This window comes from Tyto alba, unplaced genomic scaffold (genome assembly GCF_018691265.1).
Source record: "Tyto alba isolate M040663 unplaced genomic scaffold, T.alba_DEE_v4.0 Super-Scaffold_11, whole genome shotgun sequence".
In the NCBI taxonomy this organism is placed as follows: domain Eukaryota; kingdom Metazoa; phylum Chordata; class Aves; order Strigiformes; family Tytonidae; genus Tyto; species Tyto alba.
In genome coordinates, this window is record NW_024881273.1 from 3884971 (window position 1) to 3907376 (window position 22406).

The 22406-nt window shown below is 47.8% G+C and overlaps 1 protein-coding gene across 2 annotated transcripts in view; it reads right to left on the reverse strand.

Annotated features, from left to right (window-relative positions):
- Positions 1–11991: 11991 nt before the first annotated feature.
- Positions 11992–22406, reverse strand: part of COL5A1 (collagen type V alpha 1 chain) — a 160608-nt gene continuing 150193 nt past the window's right edge. Inside the window, exons 64-66 of one of the 2 annotated variants that reach the window (XM_042786648.1) lie at positions 21560–21628; positions 17602–17835; positions 11992–14834 (exon numbers count right to left, since the gene is read on the reverse strand). In XM_042786648.1, the coding sequence (XP_042642582.1) occupies positions 14688–14834; positions 17602–17835; positions 21560–21628 (450 nt within the window). In that variant the 3' untranslated portion in view covers positions 11992–14687. Of the gene's footprint in view, positions 14835–17601; positions 17836–21559; positions 21629–21682; positions 21752–22406 lie in introns of both variants that reach the window. The other variant, XM_042786647.1, reaches the window with a different exon arrangement.

Here is a 22406-nt window from a genome sequence, read left to right on the forward strand (position 1 = left end):
ACGTTAACCTTTCCCCATTCCTCCACCCTGAAAAATCACACCACTTCTTTCATTCAGTGAAAAGGGCTGCCCTGAAGGCATGCAGTTCTTCCAGATGATATAGTCGTTAGATTCAGCGTAAGAAATAGGTTCCTCTGTAAAACACTTTTGGTGGCTGAAGGCCCCCTTGAATTTCTAGGATCCTGTCTGCAGGGCAAGCCAGCCCTCTGCAGCTCAAGACCCAGATCCCTTAGAATAATCTCCTTTTTTATTTATTTTATTTTGTCATTGATATTTATTTATTGTTCGGTGGATTTTATTTTCTATAAGCAAACATGACTGGGTTAAAACTCAGCAGGGATAATGGATGCTTTATAGGTGCCAAAAATAAAATATCAGCAGATGCTACACAGGAACTAAAGGTGTTAAAGAGCTTCCGCTGCTCTTCTGCTCCTCAGGAAGCGCCGTTCCTTCCCTCTCTCCGAAACTCTATTTAGTGAATGAAACTGTAGTTTTCTCATACAGTATTTCATACAGAAGACTCCAGTTACTAACCGAAGATGTGTGCTCAGGCAGAGATCTCTTCCTCAGTCTCAGAGAAAAATAGCTTTGGATAAAATTGATTCCTTTGTTCCTTAAAGCCTTTTATTTCACACAGGTGGCTCCTCCAGCCTTTCCCGAAGCAGAGTCCGTCAAGGCAGACAGTACAGATGATTACATATTATTTCTCCTCACTACCATTATTGCCACAGGCTCAGAAATGTCTCCTGCATGCCACACTAGTCATAAAGGTCTAAGCTGAAACCTAAGCTCCGGACATGCCACAGGATTGATGAATTCAGCTTCAGCCCTGGCCGGGTGGGTCATGTAAGCTCCTATAATTTCATTTTTTTTCTGCTGTGATTTATGACACAAGGTGAAAGGCCCTTGCTTGTGCTATTTTTGAAGGAAGGTGCCGGTGGTTTGCAAACAGCTTTGCACTTTGGGACCGAGTTGACAGGAATAAAGAAAACTGCACTAACATCATCAGCAGCAAAGTGTGAGATGCCATGCAGCTTTGCAGAAAGAAGGGATGTGGAAATTTCTCACCAAGTATCTTAGAGTTGTTGATGGCAACGAAAATTCTAATCTTTTCTTGACTGCCTGTCAACCAAAATTATTCATCTTGGTTGAGCAGATATTTGCAAGGCTACATTTCTTAGGTATTTAAGCATATGGGCAGAGGATCCATCACAGTGATAAATTAATCTCGACAGATTTAGAAAATCAGCTACACCCCAAATCTGGAGAAGGACTGGCAATGTTTTTCCCATCTTTGGGGGAGCTGGAGCTTCCTCATCTCTGTGCACAACATTGCAAGAGAAACCTGCCCTGCAGCAGGCACGTGTGAAGCAGAGACAGCTTGGGCTCCCCACTGTCACCACCAGAATGGGTTGGGGACCACCAGGACTTGGTAGTCTGGACAGAAATAAATAAATTAACAAGTAAATCAAACACAAATGGAAAGAGGTATTTGTCCTCTGTGCCATCCCACACAACCTTTGTCACAGCTGGGCCTCCTGAACACCCTCCTGCTTGATTAATGTAGCCCTGGGAGGTGATTCACCTCCACGCGCTCTGGCTCTGAAAATCAAGGGGAGCAGCACGAGCCCCATCACAGGCTGGGGACACCTGGGTGCCTCTCCCTGCGCCCCTTGTCAGCCCCAAATGAGCCTGGCTGATAAAAAAGCAGCTCTGCATCCTGCGTACGGGAACGAAGCCCTGCTCGAGCGGGGCCAGAGGAGAGCAATGAAGATGCTGGGGGGGCTGGAGCAGCTCCCCTGGGAGGCCGGGCTGAGAGAGTTGGGGGGGTTCAGCCTGGAGAAGAGAAGGCTCTGGGGAGCCCTTCGAGCGGCCTCCCAGGGCTTAAAGGGGGGGCAGGAAAGGTGGGGAGGGACTCTTGATCGGGGATGTGGGGGTAGGACGAGGGGTGATGGTTTTACACTGAAATAGGGAAACTTTAGATTAGATATTAGGAAGAAATTGTTCCCTGTGCAGGGGGTGAGGCGCTGGCCCAGGGTGCCCAGAGCAGCTGTGGCTGCCCCCTCCCTGGAAGGGTTCAAGGCCAGGTTGGATGGGGCTGGGAGCCCCCTGGGCTGGGGGAAAGGGGGTCCTGCCCGGGGCGGGGGGGGCTCTGGGGGTGCTTTGAGGTCCCTTCCAACCCAAACTGTTCTATGATTCTGTGATCTGATCCTCACCTGCACTGGCACGTGGTGCTGCTGGCGTCACTGGAGCATCCGGGCTCTGCACCAGCCAGGGTGAAGTTTAACACTGGCTTTATTGAATGCAGTCAAGAAAACATCTTTATGTGATCCTCTCTATAAATCATCTATACAGTGCCTATAAATCTCAACAGTCAAAGGAAGCAATACTCAATGATTTATTTTTACAGCTGGCTGAAAAATTTTCCTCGAAGCATCTCTTTTAGGAGAAAATGGCTTTTTAACAATATGGACATCTGGCAAAGTTTCTCATTTTGGCAAAGTTTCTCATCCAGAAAAGAATCATTTCTGAAGACTTCTCAAATTTTGAATGATGAGAGGAAAAATGAATATTTTGTCTTCGGTTTTCTTCCACAAGAAAAGGGATAAATGTATTTCAACCCCATTTCTATTTTATTATTAGTTATGTTTAGGCTTCTACCACGTCAGGGATGCATTACATGATACAGAAAAATCTCTGACCCAAGAACTGTACAGTCAGGCTTGAAATATAATGGATGAATTGTGAGAAAAGAAAACAGGTAGAAAAAGCTGCAGACTTGGAGAGGGCAACAGGCTGGGACCCAACCATGAATTTAGTCCCTTTATCCACTTCAAATTCCTTGTGTCATTGACTGAGTCAGTTAAACCATCCTCCCTCCAGCTGCTGTAAAGAGGAATAAGGTTGTTACTCACATCTGCCGCAGACTCATTCTTGCTCCCGCAGCTTCTGTCTCTATTTCCTTGTCCACACTTTGGCCCCTATTTTCAGTCAAAGTCTTTCAGGGCTGCTTCCATAAGTGATAATAGTAACTATATAATGAGATTCCCACTTCCCCCCACCTTAATTTTATTTTTCAGGCTTGATTACTGAACTCATATTTCTTCCAGATAATTTACACTATCTTGGCTGAAAACAAATGGGCAGTTTATTATCTACAATTGGCCTCTGCAAGGGGACTGTGGCTGTTCTTGTACTGATGGGTTTGGGATCTGTTTTTTTTTTAACCTCTGAATGATATTTCTAAGCCCTTTCCTGGGTGAGGAGAGATAGTGCATTTGTTATTGATAGAATTACCATTTAAATTGAGGATGTTGCTCAGTGCAACACGTGTACCAGTTAAACGAGACTCTTTCCTCCAGCAAAAGGCAGCAAATTATATGAAGAAAAAAAAAAAAAATGTTGGGAAGGGGAGGGGGGAAAGCAAGAAATCATAAAACTTAATATGAAATCCAGCCGAGTGTATGCCTGCAATAAAACATCTAGATCTTAATAAGGCTGTGGGTAAAGCTTGGATTACACACCAAGTTTTATATGCTATCTGCTATTCAGCAGCTGCTTCTCTTGAAAGCTCCCTTCTCTGCTTGCCAATCTGATTAGCTCTCTAGAAAATTAGAAACAAAAGAACATGAAATCTTTTGCTTTTAAAAAATAAATAGAAACAGAACCATGAGAAGGGGTTTGGATCAGCCCCAGAAAAGCCTTTTCAAGTAGATAATGATTCCGCGGGACAGACATTTCAGGTGGATTTCCTTTTAGTCACAAATTGTTATTTGTACTGGAAATTAAAAGGAGGGATCCACCGAACAATAGGAAAACACGTCCTGATGGGGTCTGCGAGTCCTCTCCAGGGCTCCCCTTGGGCAGTAGAACATCTCCAGAGCAGCAGGAGGAGGACGAGTCTCCTCTCCTCCATGGCCACACACTCTGGAGGGATGGACGCCTGGGCTGGGAAGCTTCTTGCAAGCAGATTAAGGGGGGTCCTGACCCCCCCCACTCAGCTGGAGCCAGCCGGGCTCTCCTCCCCAGTTAAAAAGCATCACCACAAACCAGACGCTGCAGCTCTGCCCTTGCAATGTGCAGTGTCCCACCAGCTCACACACTGCAGCCACCAGAACGGTGCTGGACTCATCCCGAGTTTGGGTACAGGACACGGAGCCCATTTACTTCAGCAAACTGGAGTCAGACCAGCGTAACTGGTACTGAAGATTCTCCCATCTCTGTAGACTGGCAGCCCTGGAGAACAGGCAGTGGTTATCCAGAGCACAGAGGGTGTAAGAGGCATTTCAGGCTCCCATGGTTTCTAACCACAAGGACCCTGTGCTACCCGGTGGGATGGCTCATCTCCACCCACCCTCAGATGCTTTCTATTTCTAATCAGAGAAGGAAAAAAAAAAAAAAAAAAAAAATATTCTTGTAGTGAACCAGCCTTGCCCATTGTATCTTCTCAGCTCTGGGCAGCTGCAGCAGGATCTGGCAAACATGTTCACACCAGCCCAAGTCTCGTCATCGTGCCAAGTAGAAAATACTCATGCAAACCACCTTAATTCCTGCAAAAAGTGGAAACCAGCCTGCATCTACTCCAGAAATGCATTCAGGCATGGACACAGCTAGCCAGGCTGTCCCTGCTCTGGGTGCTGTGGACAAAGGAGGGACAGCGGGACCGTAAGCTGCTTTCTAGGACTAATGTGCTGAGCCATGTTTCTGTGCTGGGCTGGTTCATTCCTCCCAGGCAGCACAGAATCCATGAGAAAGGCTCTTTTTTTTGCCATTTGCAGGGTCACCTCTAAGTCTAAATCACAGGTGTGAAGTAATCAGCTCCATATTGTACGTTGGTGGTTGCTACGGGGGAAGAAATGATTAATTTATCACCCATTCCAAGATCTGAAGAAAGAAATATAGAAAGGGAAAGAGAGAGGAAAAGAAAGAAGAGGGGGGAAAAAAATCTCAGAATAATTCTGCCCAAGCTGCACAGGAACATTATTTACGGTCCAAAACTTCCACAACCATCTGAATGTAAAGCAGAATCACATCATCGATAACATTGTGCCCTGATCAGAGTGAAAACACATCTGAGAAGGAAGAGGAGGGAAATGGCATATTTTCAGCTAGCTGGGGAGATTGCAAAGGGATTTTAATTCCAAAGATGTTGAACAAATTGCAGATGAGACTCTATGAGAATAAATACTGTCTGCTCATAGATCAGCACAACTTGATTTTCTCCCCTTTAAGTGCAACGGTATCAATCTTTAGAGTTGAGGGAGTGGAAAAAATCAAGGTGGCAAATGAATTATTCCTCATACCTTTTCCCTTACACAGGAGAAAAAAATCACCCTTGCACGCTCACAGTGTGAACCAGGAGTGCTGCTTTGCTGGGCAGACAGGCTTTGGCAGAAGCAGCAACTGAAATGCAAAGCAGGAAAGAAAGTGGGGGGAAAGAAGATATTTATATACAATAAATATTTAATACTGCTTACTGTTTCCTCCTGAAGAAACTTATAGCAGGGATTAATTTTTACACACTCTGCCTGCTCTGCTAATGCCCTTCAGCAAGGTTAATCTTTGCCCAATGCAAGTTTGAAAATTAAATCCACGGTGGTATACAAACTTCCTGTGTAGTTTGATTCAATTTCTTTCATTCACCACCACAATGATATGTGCATTTTGAATTCACAAACGCTTCCTCTTAGAGCAGATAATTCATGAATAGACGCTCCTCTCCTTCCTTTCCCTCCTCTCTCCCTGTTGTGTATCTTAATTAACGTTTCAAGTCTGGCAGTTTTTTGATTTCCGTTTCGACAGGGTCTCTGATCAGTCTGCTTGAAAGGAAAACCTTAAAGAGGGACAATTTTTTTCTTGTGGCGGCTCCCACTTTCTCCTGAAATCCAACATCACGCTGGTAGCAGCAAGGAGCAGCTCTGGGCTGGGGTCCGACCTGCAGCCAAGATGCTTCAGCTCTCGGGGAGACGAGGGCTGAAGGGAGGCACTTTTCCAACCCAGGTTTCTTTCCAGGAGCCCCCAGCAGACGTTCAGATGAGAATTAGCACTGCAGTCCCAAAGAGACCAAACTCTTCACCACGCTTGTGCGTGTTGACAAGAGACCACCTGTGGCTGAGGGAACCCACTAGCAGGTCACGGCCCCTGCTCAGCTGCCCAGGTGAAGTTTTTGTGTTCAAAAAGGCACAGTCAGGGCATCTTTTCCCTCTGGGTCCCCAGGCAATGGCACGACCGCAGCGGTCCCCCATCGCTGGGGCATCCGCCCTTGGCAGGGCTGGGCCCATGGCTTGGTCACACTGGGGGATGTCCCCAGGGTCAGGCTGGCAGTCAGCACCACCATGATGCTCACCCAACGTGGTTACTCTCTTGAGCACCCTGGGGTGCTCAGAGAAGGGTCCCCCAGGTATAGCCCACAGCTCTGCCCTGCCTCAGCTGAGGAAATGGAGAAAACGGAAAATTTGCCGAGCTAAGGAGCAGCTGACAAAAAGCCAAGCACAGTGCAGAAAATTTTCTGCAAAGAAGAACATCTCGTTGTCAAATTAACATATTAATAATTAGGCAGAATAAGAACGTCAAGTCCCAGTGCAGGGCCCGAAGGTGGCACGTTTGCTCTCTGCATTCAGCTCTGTCGAGCAGCAATTCCAGGGGTGCCTCTGAGCGTGACAGCCTGTGCCTTACAAGATGTAATTTTAGTGCTTCAGAGCTCTCTTAGTTATGCATCTCTTAAAAAACAAGCATGTTGGCTTCTCTCTGAAGGAGAGAAACAGCTTCTTCTTTAGGGTTTTCATGTGTTTGATTTCTTTGGGGTGTTTATTTTTGCTTTGGGCTATTTGAGAAAACCTGTTAAATACAAGCGTCAATTGCTAAGTTTCTATTGCTATGAAGGTAGAAACATGCAGGTCCTGTCTGAACTATTGAGTTTGTGCCTCTGGAGAAAATCACTTTGCTGCCATGATGCCCCGGGACGGAAAAAAATTTGCAGCCAGAGAAGTTACAAGAAATAAATGAAATGGCAATAGATGTCATAAATAAAACTGCAGCACACTCCCCTCCCGCTTTGGAGATCAAAAGCAAAACCAACTTTCAGTGCTGTGACTTGGGAAAACCCACTGAGAGCCCCAAATCCAGCAGGTTGATTATGTGCCCAGAGAAGATGCTGGTGCTGAAGCTCTCATCGATGCGTGAAGGAACCACCATTCCCCCCAGCTGGAAGCGCTGAGAGAGGGATGCGTTAAGAGTAAATTATTTCCAAGGCTGCAACAATCCAAAGGATTGCTCCATGGTGCTTTTGCAGGATAATCTTGGTAGACCAGACCTTGGCACTGGGGATTTTACAGTGCTAATTCCCAGTCGGTTGCTGACTGGGGCACAGCATCCTGCTGCTCTGAAGGGGGGATGGAGACCAGCTTGGGGGAAGCATCACGGACCTATGGCCCATCCTGTTTTTTGGCTCTAAGCACTGAACGCCAGGGCTGGTATTCAAGCTTTCTGTTTTTCTGCCATTTCTCAAGTCATGAAGCTGCGCTTTTATACTCTCTAGCGTCAGTAGTGCCTCCTGGTTGAAATCAGAGCTTTTATTAAGAGAGATGACTTGAAAAGCATTAAAGCTCTGTGGTTTTGAGCCATTGGGTAATGGCAGGAGAGCAGCACTGGTTAAACAGCGACCGACAGATGTTGAGAACATCAGCCCAGGTTGGATTCAAAGGCTGCTCTTGCCTTAAAGAAAAATACATGGAAAGGAAATAGAGAGGAAGGAAAAAAACAGAAGTCCCCACTGCAGTGACACGGTGATTTATGGGTAATTATGATAAAACATTGCTTCCCACCTGCTGCTGTCGCACTGTGCTGTATGGCAAAGCAGAGGGGAAAGTGGAGCAAAAAGGGAAAGCAGAGAGGTGGCTGTCAGACGAGCTCAGATTCAGCCTCAGCAGCACCCGGCAGCTGCAGGGCCACATCTAGCCCCACCACCCACCGTGGCGCTGGGCAGAGCCTGCGCACGGGCTGCCCCGGCTGGGTAAAACACAACTTTTCTCTGGAAGGAAGGGGTCACGTCGCACAGCTCCTGATTGTTGAGCATTACAGCGATCGAGCGAGCTGACAGCCCTTGCACCGATAATTCCTGACTGCTGCAAGATGAGAGGTCACCGAGCCTTTCCAGCCGTGCCGTGGGTGAAGGTCCCGGGCATCGCTGCCGCAGGCTGCAGCCTTCACCCGAACGGCGCGATGGGACGCGGTGCTCTTGGCAGGGGGACGCTGGCCTTGCCCTGCCAAGTGACACAAGAATCAGCCTGATGCGGCTCACCGCTGCGGCAGCCGTCTGTCCTGCTCAGATCACCCATGATCAAATAAAAATATCTGGAAATTGTCTGGCTGGTAGAGAGTGCCTGGCTGGCAGGAAAGCCAGAGTAGTGAATTTGCAGTGGCAGAGTTCCTGTGCAAGGTGTTAAGACAGAAGGGATACATCTGACTCGCAATGTATTAGCTTTTGCTGGAGACTGCAGCTTAATTTACAGGTGGTAGTGAACTGCCAGGAGGCATCTCTAGCTCACTTGCTCTTTCTCATAGAAATCATGGACAGGTTTTGTTTTTTTCCCCAGAGCTGTGGGTCAGATCAGTTCTAGTCTTCTGATTGAGACATTAATAAAAAAACCTAAGCCAAAGCAGGCCTGGCTGGGGAGAGGATGCTGGACAAAAAGCAGCTGAACATTGAGAACAGCTCTAGCTTGCCTTGTACACTGCAAAAGCTTCGCTCTACCCAATGCTTTACATATTCCCTTCATGCTGAGGCACATTCCTCTCCCCTTCTCATTATAGCCTCCCACTTGGTCTTGCTGTTTCTCTCTTTCCAGAAGAGCTATAGTCACACTAAGGAAGCCCAATACTTGGTATAAACCACCCATTCACAGTTTGTCTTCTAGGGTGTTTGCCCAAACTCACCTAGCCCATAGAGAAGAAATGCCTAGGATCTGCTCTCTAAATTTAATCACAGCCAACACCTCTTTTTTAGCCATTTTTATTTTTACCAGCCTCATACAAACACAGTATTTAAGGAACCAGGGAGGGGAGCATCACTTTGAGAGATAATAATAAAGCAGGGTGCATCCCGACCAAAGCTGTTGTGCCTTGCAGAGAGCAAACGGGGGGCGAGCACGGCGCGGGTTGGGCTGCGAGCCGTACGCGGCAGAGCTGCACCCCCCCGGCCCAGGCTGCGTGCCCCCCCCCCCAGCCCCCTTCCCCCCCCGGGCTCTGAGGAGGAGCGGGAACGTGCCCGTCACCACCAGCACAGCCCCAGGGTCAAAGCACGACCGGGGGCGAGCTGCACCGTGGAAAAGCCGCTTTGCACCGTGGCGCAGGCAGGAAAGGCGCCTGCACCCACGCTCCGTCCCACGCGAGCGATGGGTGCACGAGGCTGCCCTCCCCACGGCCTCCTGGCCCACACGTAACCTCTCAGTGGAGTCTCAGGTGGCAAATACGTGGCTGAGCTCGTGCTAAAGGCTCTTTTCTCCGCCCCACTGCCTCCTGGCCCACACGTAACCTCTCAGTGGAGTCTCAGGTGGCTAATACATGGCTGAGCTCATGCTAAAGGCTCTTTTCTCCGCCCCACTACTGACTCTTACAAACCACGTAGGGATGTGTTGTTTTAAGGACAGCCCCAGTTCCACCAGCTGAATCAAGCCAAGGGGCTCTGAGAAACAAGACAGGGAGCCAACAGACGCACAGCCAGCATGAGGACCTGGGCCCCTTCCTCCAGAACAGGGCTAAAAAGAGAAATCAAAGAATAATTCCCATTTTACAGGCAGAAAGCAAGTCACACAGCAGTTCATGTTTTACCTTTGGAAATGGCTGGGAAGCAAGTGTACACATCCTTGTGCTTGGGTCGGGCCAGGTAACTGGATGGGAGAAAATCTTCAGGCTTCATCTTCTTCCTTAATACACAGACGCACATAAACCCCAGCCTAGTTAAGCCCCTGCCTGCTAGGAAAAAAACACAGGCAGAACAAAGCAGACACTGATAACCTCACAGCTACCCCTTCCCCTGCCCAGGCTGGCTCAGCTGCTTTTAAAGGCTGTTGGAAACATGATTGGGCTCAGCTGCACTCGGTTAACTCTCACGGCCTGAGTTGTACTGGGGGTCGGTGCTGCTCTGCTCCCCCCAGGGATGGCGCGGGTGCTGAGCTCCATCCTCCTGCTCTCCTTGCTGCATCCTGAGGTTTGAGCTGCTGACCCTGACCTTGTGCACCAGCCCCATCCTCAGTCCAAAACTGAGCTGTCTCGGGTGTTCACATTCTGTTTCGATAATCTACTGCTTTATGCTGTGGATTTTCCAAAAATTACCCTCTGTGTTTCACCTGGCAGAGTTACTGCATTGTAGCTCTAGCACCGAACTATGGAGCTTCTGTTATATGAAGAGAGATGAAAAATATGCCATGGCTTCTGTGTCTGGCAGTGCCAGACACAGTCAAATCCTTTCTCAGATCTCTGCTTTTTTCCTAATGGCAGATCAAAGCTCCTCTCAGCAGTGAGACTCGGAGGCATTTGCTAGAAGTGTTTGCTGCAACCAGCAATCATCTAGCGCAAATCACAACTGGCAAGTCAGCACGGACAAGGTTAGTGTCACCTTGAAGCACCAGCAGGATCCAAGTTGAATCTTTCTAGCCTGGTCTAAATAATTATTTTTCCCCAAGTTTCTTCCTGTAGCTGTGGTGCCTCTGCATTTCTGGGGTCCATTTAGGTGAAGATTTGCCCATAATACCCCAAGATTTCCCCAAACTACTCTTACAAGCTAACTATAATCTTAGACTAAAGGATTTTGGCTTCTGATCTGAACATCTCTCTTAATCTGAGATCTACCACTACTTGCAGCCAAAGAATAAAGGTGAGATGCTAATGGGACACACAACTTGGTGGGGTCATTGCAAAGCTTTGCGGATAGAGGTGGATTTGTGCACACGTGTGTGTGTGTGTTTGTACGGTACGTACCTGCTGCGTTGCATATATGGACGCATTTTCAAGGTGTTGCCATCTTCTTGAGCCTGCCAGCCATCAGCACCAACCGAATGATCTTTGCAAGAAGCCCCCCCCGAGACCCAGAGCGATGCAAATCCAGCAGCAGTGGCTGGCGTCGGCAGGCAGAGACGTGCCGTTTCTTACAGTGGTTTCCAGAGGAGCCATCACCTTCTCGCACAGCCCTGGAGCGAAACCCGCAGGAGGTAAGGAGGAGAGGATGGGCGAAGTGTCCCCCCCATTGCATCCCCCCAGCACGTCCATGCAGCAGCGCCCTGGGGCCGAGACGAGAATCTGGGGGGTTGAGGAGCTCACCAAGAAGCTGGAGAAATGATTTGTTTCCTGAACTCGTCTTGGGGTGAGAAGATCATCCAGAGCAAAGGCTGCGGTGCCGGGCAAAGACTCCTCGGGTGTCTCCAGCCCTTGTTACTGCTGGGGTGGCCGCTGAAACCCCCGGGGTTGGATTTCTGTACTGTTGGGTCCACTGGAGTTTCTCGCTGAGAAAAAAAAAAAAAAAAAAAAAAAAGATTCTAGGCCGGGAAGTTCTCTCTCTGATGGGTTTGGTTTCTTATTTTACAGTATATATTACCTTTACGCACTTCCACTGCTCCTCTGATGAACTCTTCAGGCACCACTGAGCAGAGGGGTCGTGGGGAAATCACGCTGCAATCAACTTCAAGAAGACATTCACATCACGTTGGTTTAGGTGGAAACAGTAAACTTGATTTATTGAAAAAAATCTATTACATTTATTCCTTTATTACACAGGTTTAAAATATTTAAAAATAGCTCTTATGGGCATTACACTTAAATTTTATGACATGTTTATTGGACTTTGAAGAAATGTACAATATGTCATTTGACACTATATTTTAAAAAGGGCCTTATGTACTAAAATTTTTTTCCATAGGTTTTATTTTTCTTATCAACATTTGTTCAAGTCATATATATTAAGGGAGGAGGGAAATAAAATTACACAAAAAGAATGTCTGCAAATACAAGTAGTAATTTTATTGCAATATACCGTAGCTAAGTGGTCTGGGGAAATTGGAACAGTTTGGAGCTCAGTACAATTACAACACTGTGGAATTCAACAGAGGAATTTTTTTTTTTTTTCTTAAAGCAGAGAAATAAAAGGAAAAATAAAAGAAAAAAGCTCCCTTGATGAAAATTTATAACAGAATCACATGACCTAGACAGATGCACACGTGTGTACATACATCAATATATGGCTTTTCTGTTGCAGAGGAATGTGCAACCTTTTCTGACCTTCCCACTGTTCCTGAACAAGGCTCTTGCCAAGGTGACTGAGAAGCTGAATTCTCCTATATATTATTATATCCTCCTTTTCACTGCTTTGCTGCCGGAGTCTGCAGTTTTTAAGGTAGCACCTTTTTTTTTTTTTTTTTTTCCCCACAAGTTGGAAAAAAAAAAATTTGAGAGAACACAACAGAAGAAGGGAGATGGATGGACACGGCTCTCCCAAACCGAAAAGCACCGTGCGGCATCGCCGCTGCCTCCAGCATGGCTTCGCCTCCCTTCCTTGGCTGCTGCTGCTTTCTGCTTGGGAAGGAGGGGGGAAAAGACATCATATATAGGCTTTTCTTCACAGTAAATGTGATATCTTTTCCTTTATGGTGAAAGACCCCCCTTGGCTCAAGCGTTGCTGTAATACTCCAGGCCAAATAATAATAAAAAATTACACCCTGCAACATCTATTTTCCAGCTGAGAGATCTAAACAAGGAAAACGGCCAGGGAGAAAACAAACAAACAAACAAACAGAAAAAGAAGATGGTGTCAGCAGGTTGCGAGCTGAAAACGCTGCATGAAAAAAAAAAAAAAAAAAAAAAAAAAAAAAAGAAGCCATCCTGGCAGAGCCACTGTGGGAAGACCAAGAAAACTGCAGACTCCCGGGAGCGCTCGGCGGGCAGGCACCCCCACGGCTTCAGCATCACGTCAGGACATCCAGCAAATACATAAATTAGCACCACAAACATTCAGCGACTGAGTACAATCTGGTATGGTTACCACCGTACAAAATGCATGAATATTCTTGAGGGGGGTGAAAAAAAAAAAAAAAAATTAAAAAGATGGAAGCACACTTAATAGTTTTTCTACATGGACTGTATAAGCTACTGCAATACGATTAAGGAAAGGAGCGGGTCTTCTACATAACAAATATGAAGGCGGCATGCATTTATAATCAAAGACTGTAGCAAAAGCCTGCAGTCTGTGTTGAAAGTGGCTAAAAAGCAAAGGCTGGTGGGAGATTGGCCAATGGCAGGGTATCACCAGTGTTGTATTAAAGTTATTCAAATAGATAGCACCATAGAGACATGTAAAAATAAAAAGCACCTTTTTTTTTTTTTTCCTTTTTTTCTTACACTTTATATTCAGAGAAGACAAATGGATTTCCCCTGCCACTGCAATCTGCTGCTGGGAATGGATTATTTTAATTATTATTATTTTAAAAGAATGCTGAAGGAAAAAAAGAAGAATTAATTTAAAACATGTATGTTAAGGTAAGCAAGTGTATAAAAAGGCAGAGACTCAAAGCAGATCCTGCTTTTAGGTCAACGTTTTGGAGAAATCTCGTTAAAAAGTGGCTTTAATTTCTTTCTTTTGAAGCGAATCGTTCCAAAAGGCAGCTGTGGCTTGGAGGGCTGGTTTGCCACGCATTGGGCCCTCATCCTGCAAAGGCTCGTGCCTGGGTGTAACTCCAAGCCCTTCCAGATCCAGGCTTGGGGGGGGGGAAGAGGCAGGAGCGGTGGGGCCGTGAGCTGCCGTCTTCATTCCCAGGTGGATGCTTGGCTGGGATGGTGGGAAGGGTGGTGGTTTTCATACAGACAGGGTCACATGCATGTTTTGAAGCCAGAAACATTTAAACATTTAAAATAATGTACAATACAAATATTTACTTACAAACATACAAAAATATAAGCACCTTTAATACGTGGGAAAGAGATGCCCAGTGTGACTTAGCTATCAAATTCATGGGTTAAATTTTGTAAAATGTAGAGTAACGTGATTCAATGGAGATACTAGAATTCTGGAAATGGCCATGACGTCTACTTGCTAGAGTCGATCCAAATCTCTTGGAAGTCAACGAAATGCCTCTGATGAGCTTCGGCAGGGTTTGGATTGGAGCCAGGACTGCCGGGACTTCAACGTCAAGCTGAACACAGGAGTTTCAAGTTTTTTCCATTTTCCCTTAGAAACAAACAAACAAACAACAATCTACAGACAAGCGCTTGGTATTGCTTCGCGGCGAGGAGAAGAAGAAGAAGAAGAAGAAGAAGAAGAAGAAGAAGAAGAGATCTTTGATGGCGGTGGGGTCTGCTGGGTGGCCGGGGAGCAGCAGCGGTGGGAGCAGCGGTGGCGTGGGGACAGGTCTCCGGGCCACGCGTGCGGCGGTCGGTCATGCGATTCTGCGTCTGTCGTGGGAACGGTCCTCTCGGTCGGCGGTTCGGTACGTGTGGGTGCGGTGGCACAGAGGAACTCGGGCAAAACGAGGAACAAAACAAAACGGAAAAAAATAACCCATCGCTGTCCAGTTTCAGAACGTGCATGTGACAAGGAATTATTTTTTTCTTTTTTCTTTTTTTTTTTTTTTTTTTTTTAATTAATTAAATGGCGCAATGAGGTTACGAGGTTGCTCATTTGGAGACTAGTTTTCAGGTGGCTCTTAGCCCATGAAGCAAGCTGGTCCCACCTCGAATCCAAATTTCTGTGACGCTTCTCCGAAGTCATTGAACATGATGTCGACTATAGGTACTTGCTCTACTTTGGGCGTGTTGATTTCCAAGATAGTCTTCTGATAGCCCTTCTTTGCCTGATGGGGAGAAGAGGGAGAGAGAGGAGCTCCGATGATGCCTCCAACCCAACAAGAGCAAGTTAGCATGAATGACCATTCACCAGTCAACTGGGGATATGGCGACGATCTTGCCCAGGCATTTTCTGAGCTGAATTAGAGGCACCCAGCACCCAAAGACACATTTGCCCTGCAGATTTAGCAGACATGCTCTCAAGTGGGATGGTAACCACTGAGCACGCCCTTTGGAGATGACTGTCCTGAGCCCACACATAGGAGCAGAAGAAGCTGCTGCCATGCAGATAAAAAACCCACTAACTCTGCTGTCAGCACATCTCAGAGCTGGAACAGGAGCCTGGTAAAATTGTTGTGGCTGTGGTATAGTTGTTTTGCCTCCCTGAGGACACGCATGGGTTGTTGAGCAAATGTGAGCGATTTAATTTGAATATATTTGTTTGACTATTATCCGAGCACTACTGAAAAGATTACATTTAAAGTTTGATGGAATTCACAAGGTGATGTTGTCTTTTTATCGTGCCTGGTAGCCATACAGTTATTTCCGAAATATAAATAATTATTAGAGGAGCAGAAGTGCACCCGAGGGCATACAAAGCTGCACAAACAAGTGAATTTATGGAGCAGCTTTTGGCTCTCCCTTACCCTCTGATTTGTGCGTCTCAGAAGAGTAGGCTATATCACAGCTACTGAGAAAGGGCTGTAAGATCAGGAAAAACACATTCAAATAACGGCCGGAACATTAGCCCCGGAGATCTGCCGGCGCCGGCTGCAGCAGCCTCCGCCACGGCCGGAGCGTGGGTCCCACCAGCACCCCAACAGCAACCCCGTGTCGGGCAGCCCAACCTCATTTTTCACCTGGTAGGGCTCAATCTTAAATATCCTGCCCGTGGTTCAGGAAGGATGACCTACCAGGGTACCAGAGATGGTACAGGAGATGCAGAGCCTCTTTCCGCAAGGCAGCAGTAAGCTCCCTTGGCGTATTTTACCTCCTTTTTACAGCCTACAGGAACAACTCCCGCAGAGAGGAGGGATTGGGGCACGCCGGTTTGGAAGTGACGCCCAAAGCCCTGAGCCAGATGACATCTCTGTGCCCCACCATCGCACCCGGGGCTCGTTCAGCCTCTCCTGGGGCTCCCCCACCGCGGGTTCCTGTTGCTCCCGCTGCTTTAGCTCTTGTCACAGGTCGTTTATTTGCAACACTGAGACTGGCTCTGCTAACAGCCGCCTCTGAGAAGCAACCAAGCGAAAAAACTCTAAGGAGCTACAGTCCTCTTTCCATGCAAATCTCCCTCGTTAGGAAGAGGAATGCAGGGCACCTGAGCCAAATCGTTTAAACCAAAAGGGTTTTCAGCAGGCACATTTGCCTTAAAATGCGCTAAGTGTGTTCTTGTAGCATCCCTGAGACTTGAAAAGGGAAAGGGAGGGGAAGGCACTTTTTTACCGAGGACACGTTGCATTAACAGGAGATATGAAGTACTTGAGGATAAACTTCCCCATGCGGCTTCTGAGTGTTTCCAGAAGCGGGATGGCTGCCCTTTTCCTCTCTGCGAGAGTGTTAAAAGAAGTGATTCTCATCTGATTTTTCTCATTGCTCCTACAGCAAAAAACGTGTGTGCCAGAACAGAGCCACTTTCATCTCAAATTACGTGGAGGGCTTTTTCTGTCAAACATCTCAATCTTTCCGTCCCGTGGGCTTCAAGAACCGCAGTTGCAGAGGGTGAGAATTATGCACGCTTTTACACCAGCAAGCTGGGTCTCAAAATAAATGCAAGCAGCACCTGCTTTGCCAAAGTTTTAGCTCCTCAGGGCAGATTTTTTAGAACTCAGTCCTGAATCAGGCACCCAACAGAAGGAGGCAGAAGCAAGGGAGGATGCTGGGCTCCTTTGGAAACTCTGGCTGTTGCTCGTGGCCAAAGCAAAGGTGCAAAGCAGCACAGGCTGTGCGGGGAGAGGAGGGCTGCAGCGTAACGCCCGCTTCTGCTCTCGGGGCAAAAAAGTCACAGGGAACGGAGCTAGAGAGAGAGATGCTAAAGGTTGCATTTGAAATGCGAGCAGGGGTGCAAACCTCTGTCTCCTGTATCCCGCAGCCTCATCTCATCTTGCCGTACAGAGTCAGGACTTGCTGGGGTTTGCCCTTTCCCAAGGGCACAGGCAGCTCCTGGCAGGGGCAGGGGTTTGCAGGCACAAACCAAAACGCTGCTTTGGGCTCCTCCAGCAGCTCAGGTGACACTGGGCTGGAGCTGGGTGCACTCCAGTAACCAGCAGAGCCCTCCTGGGGCCGCACGCAGTAGCGTGCCGCAAAAAAACCACCCCAACCAACTCAATGCCAAACACTTAGATGTTTTGCCTCCCAGATTTGCTGAAAGCACTTAAAAAAAATTGCCACCAAAGCCTGAAAAACTCGGACACAACTGGGTGTTGTGGCTCGCCTCTCCCCGTGTGAGTAAAGAGGGTAAGAGCAAAGGCAAGGGGGGACATTTAAAAGCAACGGGTGGTTTTAGGCAGGTTCCTTTATGCAGAGCCAGCAACGAAGCAAATTAATCTGCTTTCTAGAGGTGCTGCAGCTTCCCCTGACCTTGAGCGGAATCATTTATTCCCAATCATATGGAAGGCCAAGCTCAACATCTCCCATGCTGAGGACAGCCCTCAAGGCAACTACATCAGCAGGCACAGGAAATTCGGAGATCATTTTCTCCGAGGCAGATGGTGCTGGGCAACCAGAGGAGGGGGGACAGATGCTCACTGGCCGAGACCAGCTCTGCCCACGTACCGCGCAGCCGTCGAGGGCGGCTCGGATGTAGGGGTTGTTGTCGTAGGACATCTCCTCGTCGTTGGAGCCCAGGAAGCGGATGGCCTTGTCGTAGCTGTCGGTGGTGGCGTCGTGCCAGGCTACGGACTGGTAGCAGTTGTAGGTGATGTTCTGGTGGGCTGAAGCACTCAGGAGCCGGAGGAAAGTCATCTGCACCACTCCGATGGGGTTCCCGTCTGAATCCACGTAGGAGAGCTAGGAGAAGGGGAAACACTGGGCAGTGAGGGGCAGCACAGCAAGTTTGGGGGGGGGGGGGCTCCGAAGACCACCAGTCTCATCCATCTTTATTACCCCACACGTGGGGCTCAGTCTCGCCACCCCACGGGGTGCAGCCACTGCTCCTGTCACGCTATGGGCACGGGGCTGCTGTGGTCCTCCCGCGGCCAGGGCGCGGCTACCAAGAGCAGTTTATTTCTCTTGCTAGTTGTGAGCTAAAAGAATAAGGCTAACACAGGTTGGGAGGAGAAAGGAAGGGGGATTTCAGCTCTGGTTGCAAAAAGGTGCAGTGCTAAGCAAATTTGGGGATCTATGTCTCACGTTTAAGCCAATACTGAGCATACTTCTCCAGTTTTTAAAGAGGAGAAAAAGCAGATTTCTGTAAGGGCTTGGGGCTTTATTTTTCTATCCTATTTGACATTATTTTCTGACTGCTGTGGGTATTTCATTCTGCACACACTGGGGTATTTCCCATTCATTTTTCCTAGGCACCAATACACTGGCTTTTAAGCAATCTTTGCATGTAATCTGCAGCAATCCTGTTCCTGCTGATAAGGTCTCTGTGCTTCCCTGCTCAGCAAGGCTACGCTCAACTAAAGGGAAAATGCATTTGCTGCCCTTAGGGCATGTCATAAAACGCAGAGCTGCACTGGCACAGGGATTTGCTCCGTTCTGCACATCAGGCTCCTTTTCTCCCTTGGAGAATGGTGTCTAGAAATATAGTTCTGCAAAATACAATTTATTGAAACCCACTTCCAGCACCAAGGCCCTTCTGGACTTTCTCTTGTACCCCCCCTCAAGGAGGCAAACTCACAGTAGCACTACTAGTTTGCATGTATAAACTAATTGTACTTCAGGTGGCATCTTCAGCCATGGCCAAGCTACCAGAGCTGCTGTTTGTTACTGTCCTCTATGGACAGTGGGTTTCTTTAGAAACAACCAGGAGAAAAATACAGGCACACACAGAGCGCAGTGTTCTTCGAGGTATCATGAAACATCGGTGCGAGCTGTAAACAGTAGAAGAGATTCATAACCAGATAATAAAATAACGAGTAAAAAGATAATAAAAATAAATAAATATACCAACCGGTTGTCAGGATACTGTTGCGCTGTCCTCCTGAGAGTTAAATATGACTGACCATGAGAGAGCCACACATGCCAGGAGGAAAGCTACCAGAAAACCACCAGGACGTGGAAGAAAGGGGACACAAAAAGATGACTACGTGGCACTACTGATCTGCAGGACCCACTTCTCTTGTTTCTCTTATTTGTTATTTCAAATCCGTGCTTGGTTTGGGAGCCTGACTGCACGTTACAGGGTCTCAGTTGTTGTTCTGGCTCTGCAGATTGCACGAAGACCTGTCCCAGCTTTGCAGCTGGAGCCACTGGGTTGTGTGCATAAGCCTTGCTCGTGGGAACACCGTTTTGCCAAAATCAATCTTTTCCTTTTTTCTCTGTGATAGTATTTCTCTGTGGCAGATGCCATACAGCTACGAAGGATAACAGGACGGGATGGGTGGCAGGCCTTGCTAGAGCTACTGGGAATTGTGTGTAGCACACACAGAAGGAAAGCAGAGTGTCCAGACAAAAACATCTGCAAGCCTTTTATCCCTCTAAGTGCAGTTTAGCTGCAGCATGAGAAATAGTAAGAAAACAGCTCCAAGTACTCTGTGCCATTGATTAGTGACAGTGCCGAAGCATCGAAACAATGATTTCTTTGTATTTCATATATACTGTGTTCTTACTTCAGCTATCCCCAGAAGAAAGGCGAGCAGCTCCGCGGCTGCGCATCTCGTGCAAGCACCGAGATTCACACATCAGCAGCGCTGAGCGGCCAGGTGGAAACCTCCCCCTTGGTTTCGGGGATCCCCATGGGCCCAGGACCCCCAAGAGACCATGCTCAGCCTGCGTGGAAAGACACCAGGGACCTTCTCTATGGAGGGACAGGAGCAACGCTGCACCCAGAGGGGAAACTCAAACTCGTTCGTGCTGCCTACCTACACACAGATTTCAACTGCTCTTGGATCCAGGCAAACGTCTCCTCCATTTACCAATCTCATGGTTTTAAGTGCTGACTGGGGTGAAATGAGAGGTACTTTAAAAACAAAAAACCTCCCAACTTTACTTATATGGCTTGTGTGCTTAACAGTTTTGTGGTTTGCTTAGGCAGGTCTTCTACGTGCTGGTGGCTTTTTTACAAACAGAAAATGCAGGACAGGTAAAAAAAGCAAGAAAATGGCAACAGAGAAAGATGGAACAAAGGGCTCCAAGTAGCACTGAAATTCCTATATAAAAAAATGGGCCCTAAGCTCTAGGGTGGTAATTCAGCCTCTCACATAGATGATAAACAGAGAGGGGGTGGGAAAAGCAGAGAAGATGGAGTAATGGAGGTACTCATAATATTAACTGATGAAGTGCTCTGTAATTAAGCTATGAGTAGTTGACCTCCAAGGAGCTATGAGGCTGAAGCCTTGGCTTTGCGGCCTTATTCAGTAATGCAGAAAAGCTGCAGAAGCCATATCCTTCTTGTGGGCAGAATCAGAGCAAAATGTGTTTAGTGGCAATGAAATGCAGCTTAGGAAAACAACGCTGTGATTTTCATTGTTGTTTGCCTTTTAAGGTGGAAGTTTGGGTCACTGCAAGAAACCTCTGCCCTAGGGAGAGGATGAATGCACGAGGCAGCTCAGCCCAGTATGTCAGAGCAGCTCCTGCTTTCAGGGGCAGGTTGGTTTTATCCACTGAATATTTCCTTCTTCCCTAATTCTCCTGATTTGACTGAGCTCATTAGCTGCATCCCACTAATCCTACATGAATTGATACACAGGTGGGAGATTTCTGTTGCTTAAGGAGACCTGGCTTACACTAAGCAGTTGCTGCTCTGACATCCCCGACCAGGGCTTGGGCTTTGTGGGAGCGATCTATCCACAACATGAATGTCCTGTCACAGAAGAAAATATCAGAGCTTTTTCTTTGTTTTATGTGTTGCTGTCTTGTTTGCTTGCTGACATCAAACACTGTTTGACCTAGAGATAGTTCTCCCTTAGAAAAAGTCCTTAATTGGGACTGTCAAATTCCTGTCCCCCAGGCTTGGCAAACGCACGTGGCTTGAAATCTTCCTTTAAACCAATGACTTCACGTCTCCCAAGCTCTGGGGGGTGGCATGGGAGCCCCTGACGTGGCTCATCTCCAGTGTGGGACACAAAGTCCATCCTTTGGGGAAAAACCTGCTGCAGACCAGAGACGTGCAGATTCAGCGCCTCAGCCTGGGCCCCAGCGAGCACGGGCTGAAGCATCATCACATTGAGGGTCCCTCAGTTCTCAGGATCAGGCTGGGGGACAGCAGCACAGGGACACCCAGTTTGCCCCTGCTCTAACGGGAACTGCTTAGGAGACAGCAACAGTCCCGGTGCAGGATGTGCCCCGCTGCAGAGACAGACCTGCAGCAGCTCCAGCTCTGCAGGGCCCCCCAGCATGTCGGTGTGTCACCTCCTAACGCAGGGGAAAGCCGTCCCCTGCTCCTAAGTTTCCAGCAGACTGGAAGAAGTGTCCCCATCGGGTTTTGTTTCTGTTTCAGTATTCCACCTTAAATGTTCATGCCGCGACTTGCGATGGTTATTAGTCCAGCATGCAGAGTGCAAGAGGTCTGGCCATACCAAAGCAGATGACACGCTCTGAGACTAGAGGGCCACGGTTAGCCACTTACCAAAGACCCCCGCTTGTATTGACTATACCATGTGGAAGGCTGTTCTTTGGGCCAACGAGCCATTTTACTCTGTAAAATATGACACGGGTTAAAGGAAACAGAAAGCACCAAGATGCATCTTACCAGTTTACCGCGCTTGAATTCACTGAACCAGGAGCCTGGGTTTTCCTTTGGCCAAGAAGTAATTCTAGCCTAGTTTGTGGACGGCAAGGAGGAAAGAGAGAAAAAAAAAAAAAAAAAAAAAAAAAAAAAGAAGAAATTAAAAAAAGTTACATTCAGTTCTACAAGCAGAGTCTGCATGTCTTATTGAAACTGTCTAACTTCCTTTAATATATTTTCTTAAACTTTATACAGCAGTAACAAGACCAGTTGGCAGAGCCCTAAGGTGCCAGCAGCCTCTCAAGCAGAATGGGACAGCGTGGTGCTGCCCGAGTGCCCAGCGCTGCCTGGGCACCAGCCTCCTTTGCTAAGGGCTAATGATGTCTGCCTCCCAGATCCTTTGGATGCAAAACCAGCAGTGCAGTCTACTGGCAGGAGAGATAAAAGGAAAGAGAGAGAGAGGAAGAAAAGGAAATATCAATGGTAAAAGATGCATTGATCTTCATGGGAGGGCTGGGGTGGAGAAGCAGTGCCGGTAACGGAGAGGGCTGGCTGTCAGTCTAACGCCAAATCCGGATGCTGTGGGGCTGGGAAAGGCAAAGAATGTGATTAAGGAAAAGCCTCTGCCTGCCTCCTGTGCTTGTGCAGCAATAAGGTGCGGCACAGGCAGCGCATCTTCCGCAGTCGGTGCTGGACCACCACACGTGATGGAGCTCCAGCTACCTGGAGCAATGCAGGGGGTGACCTT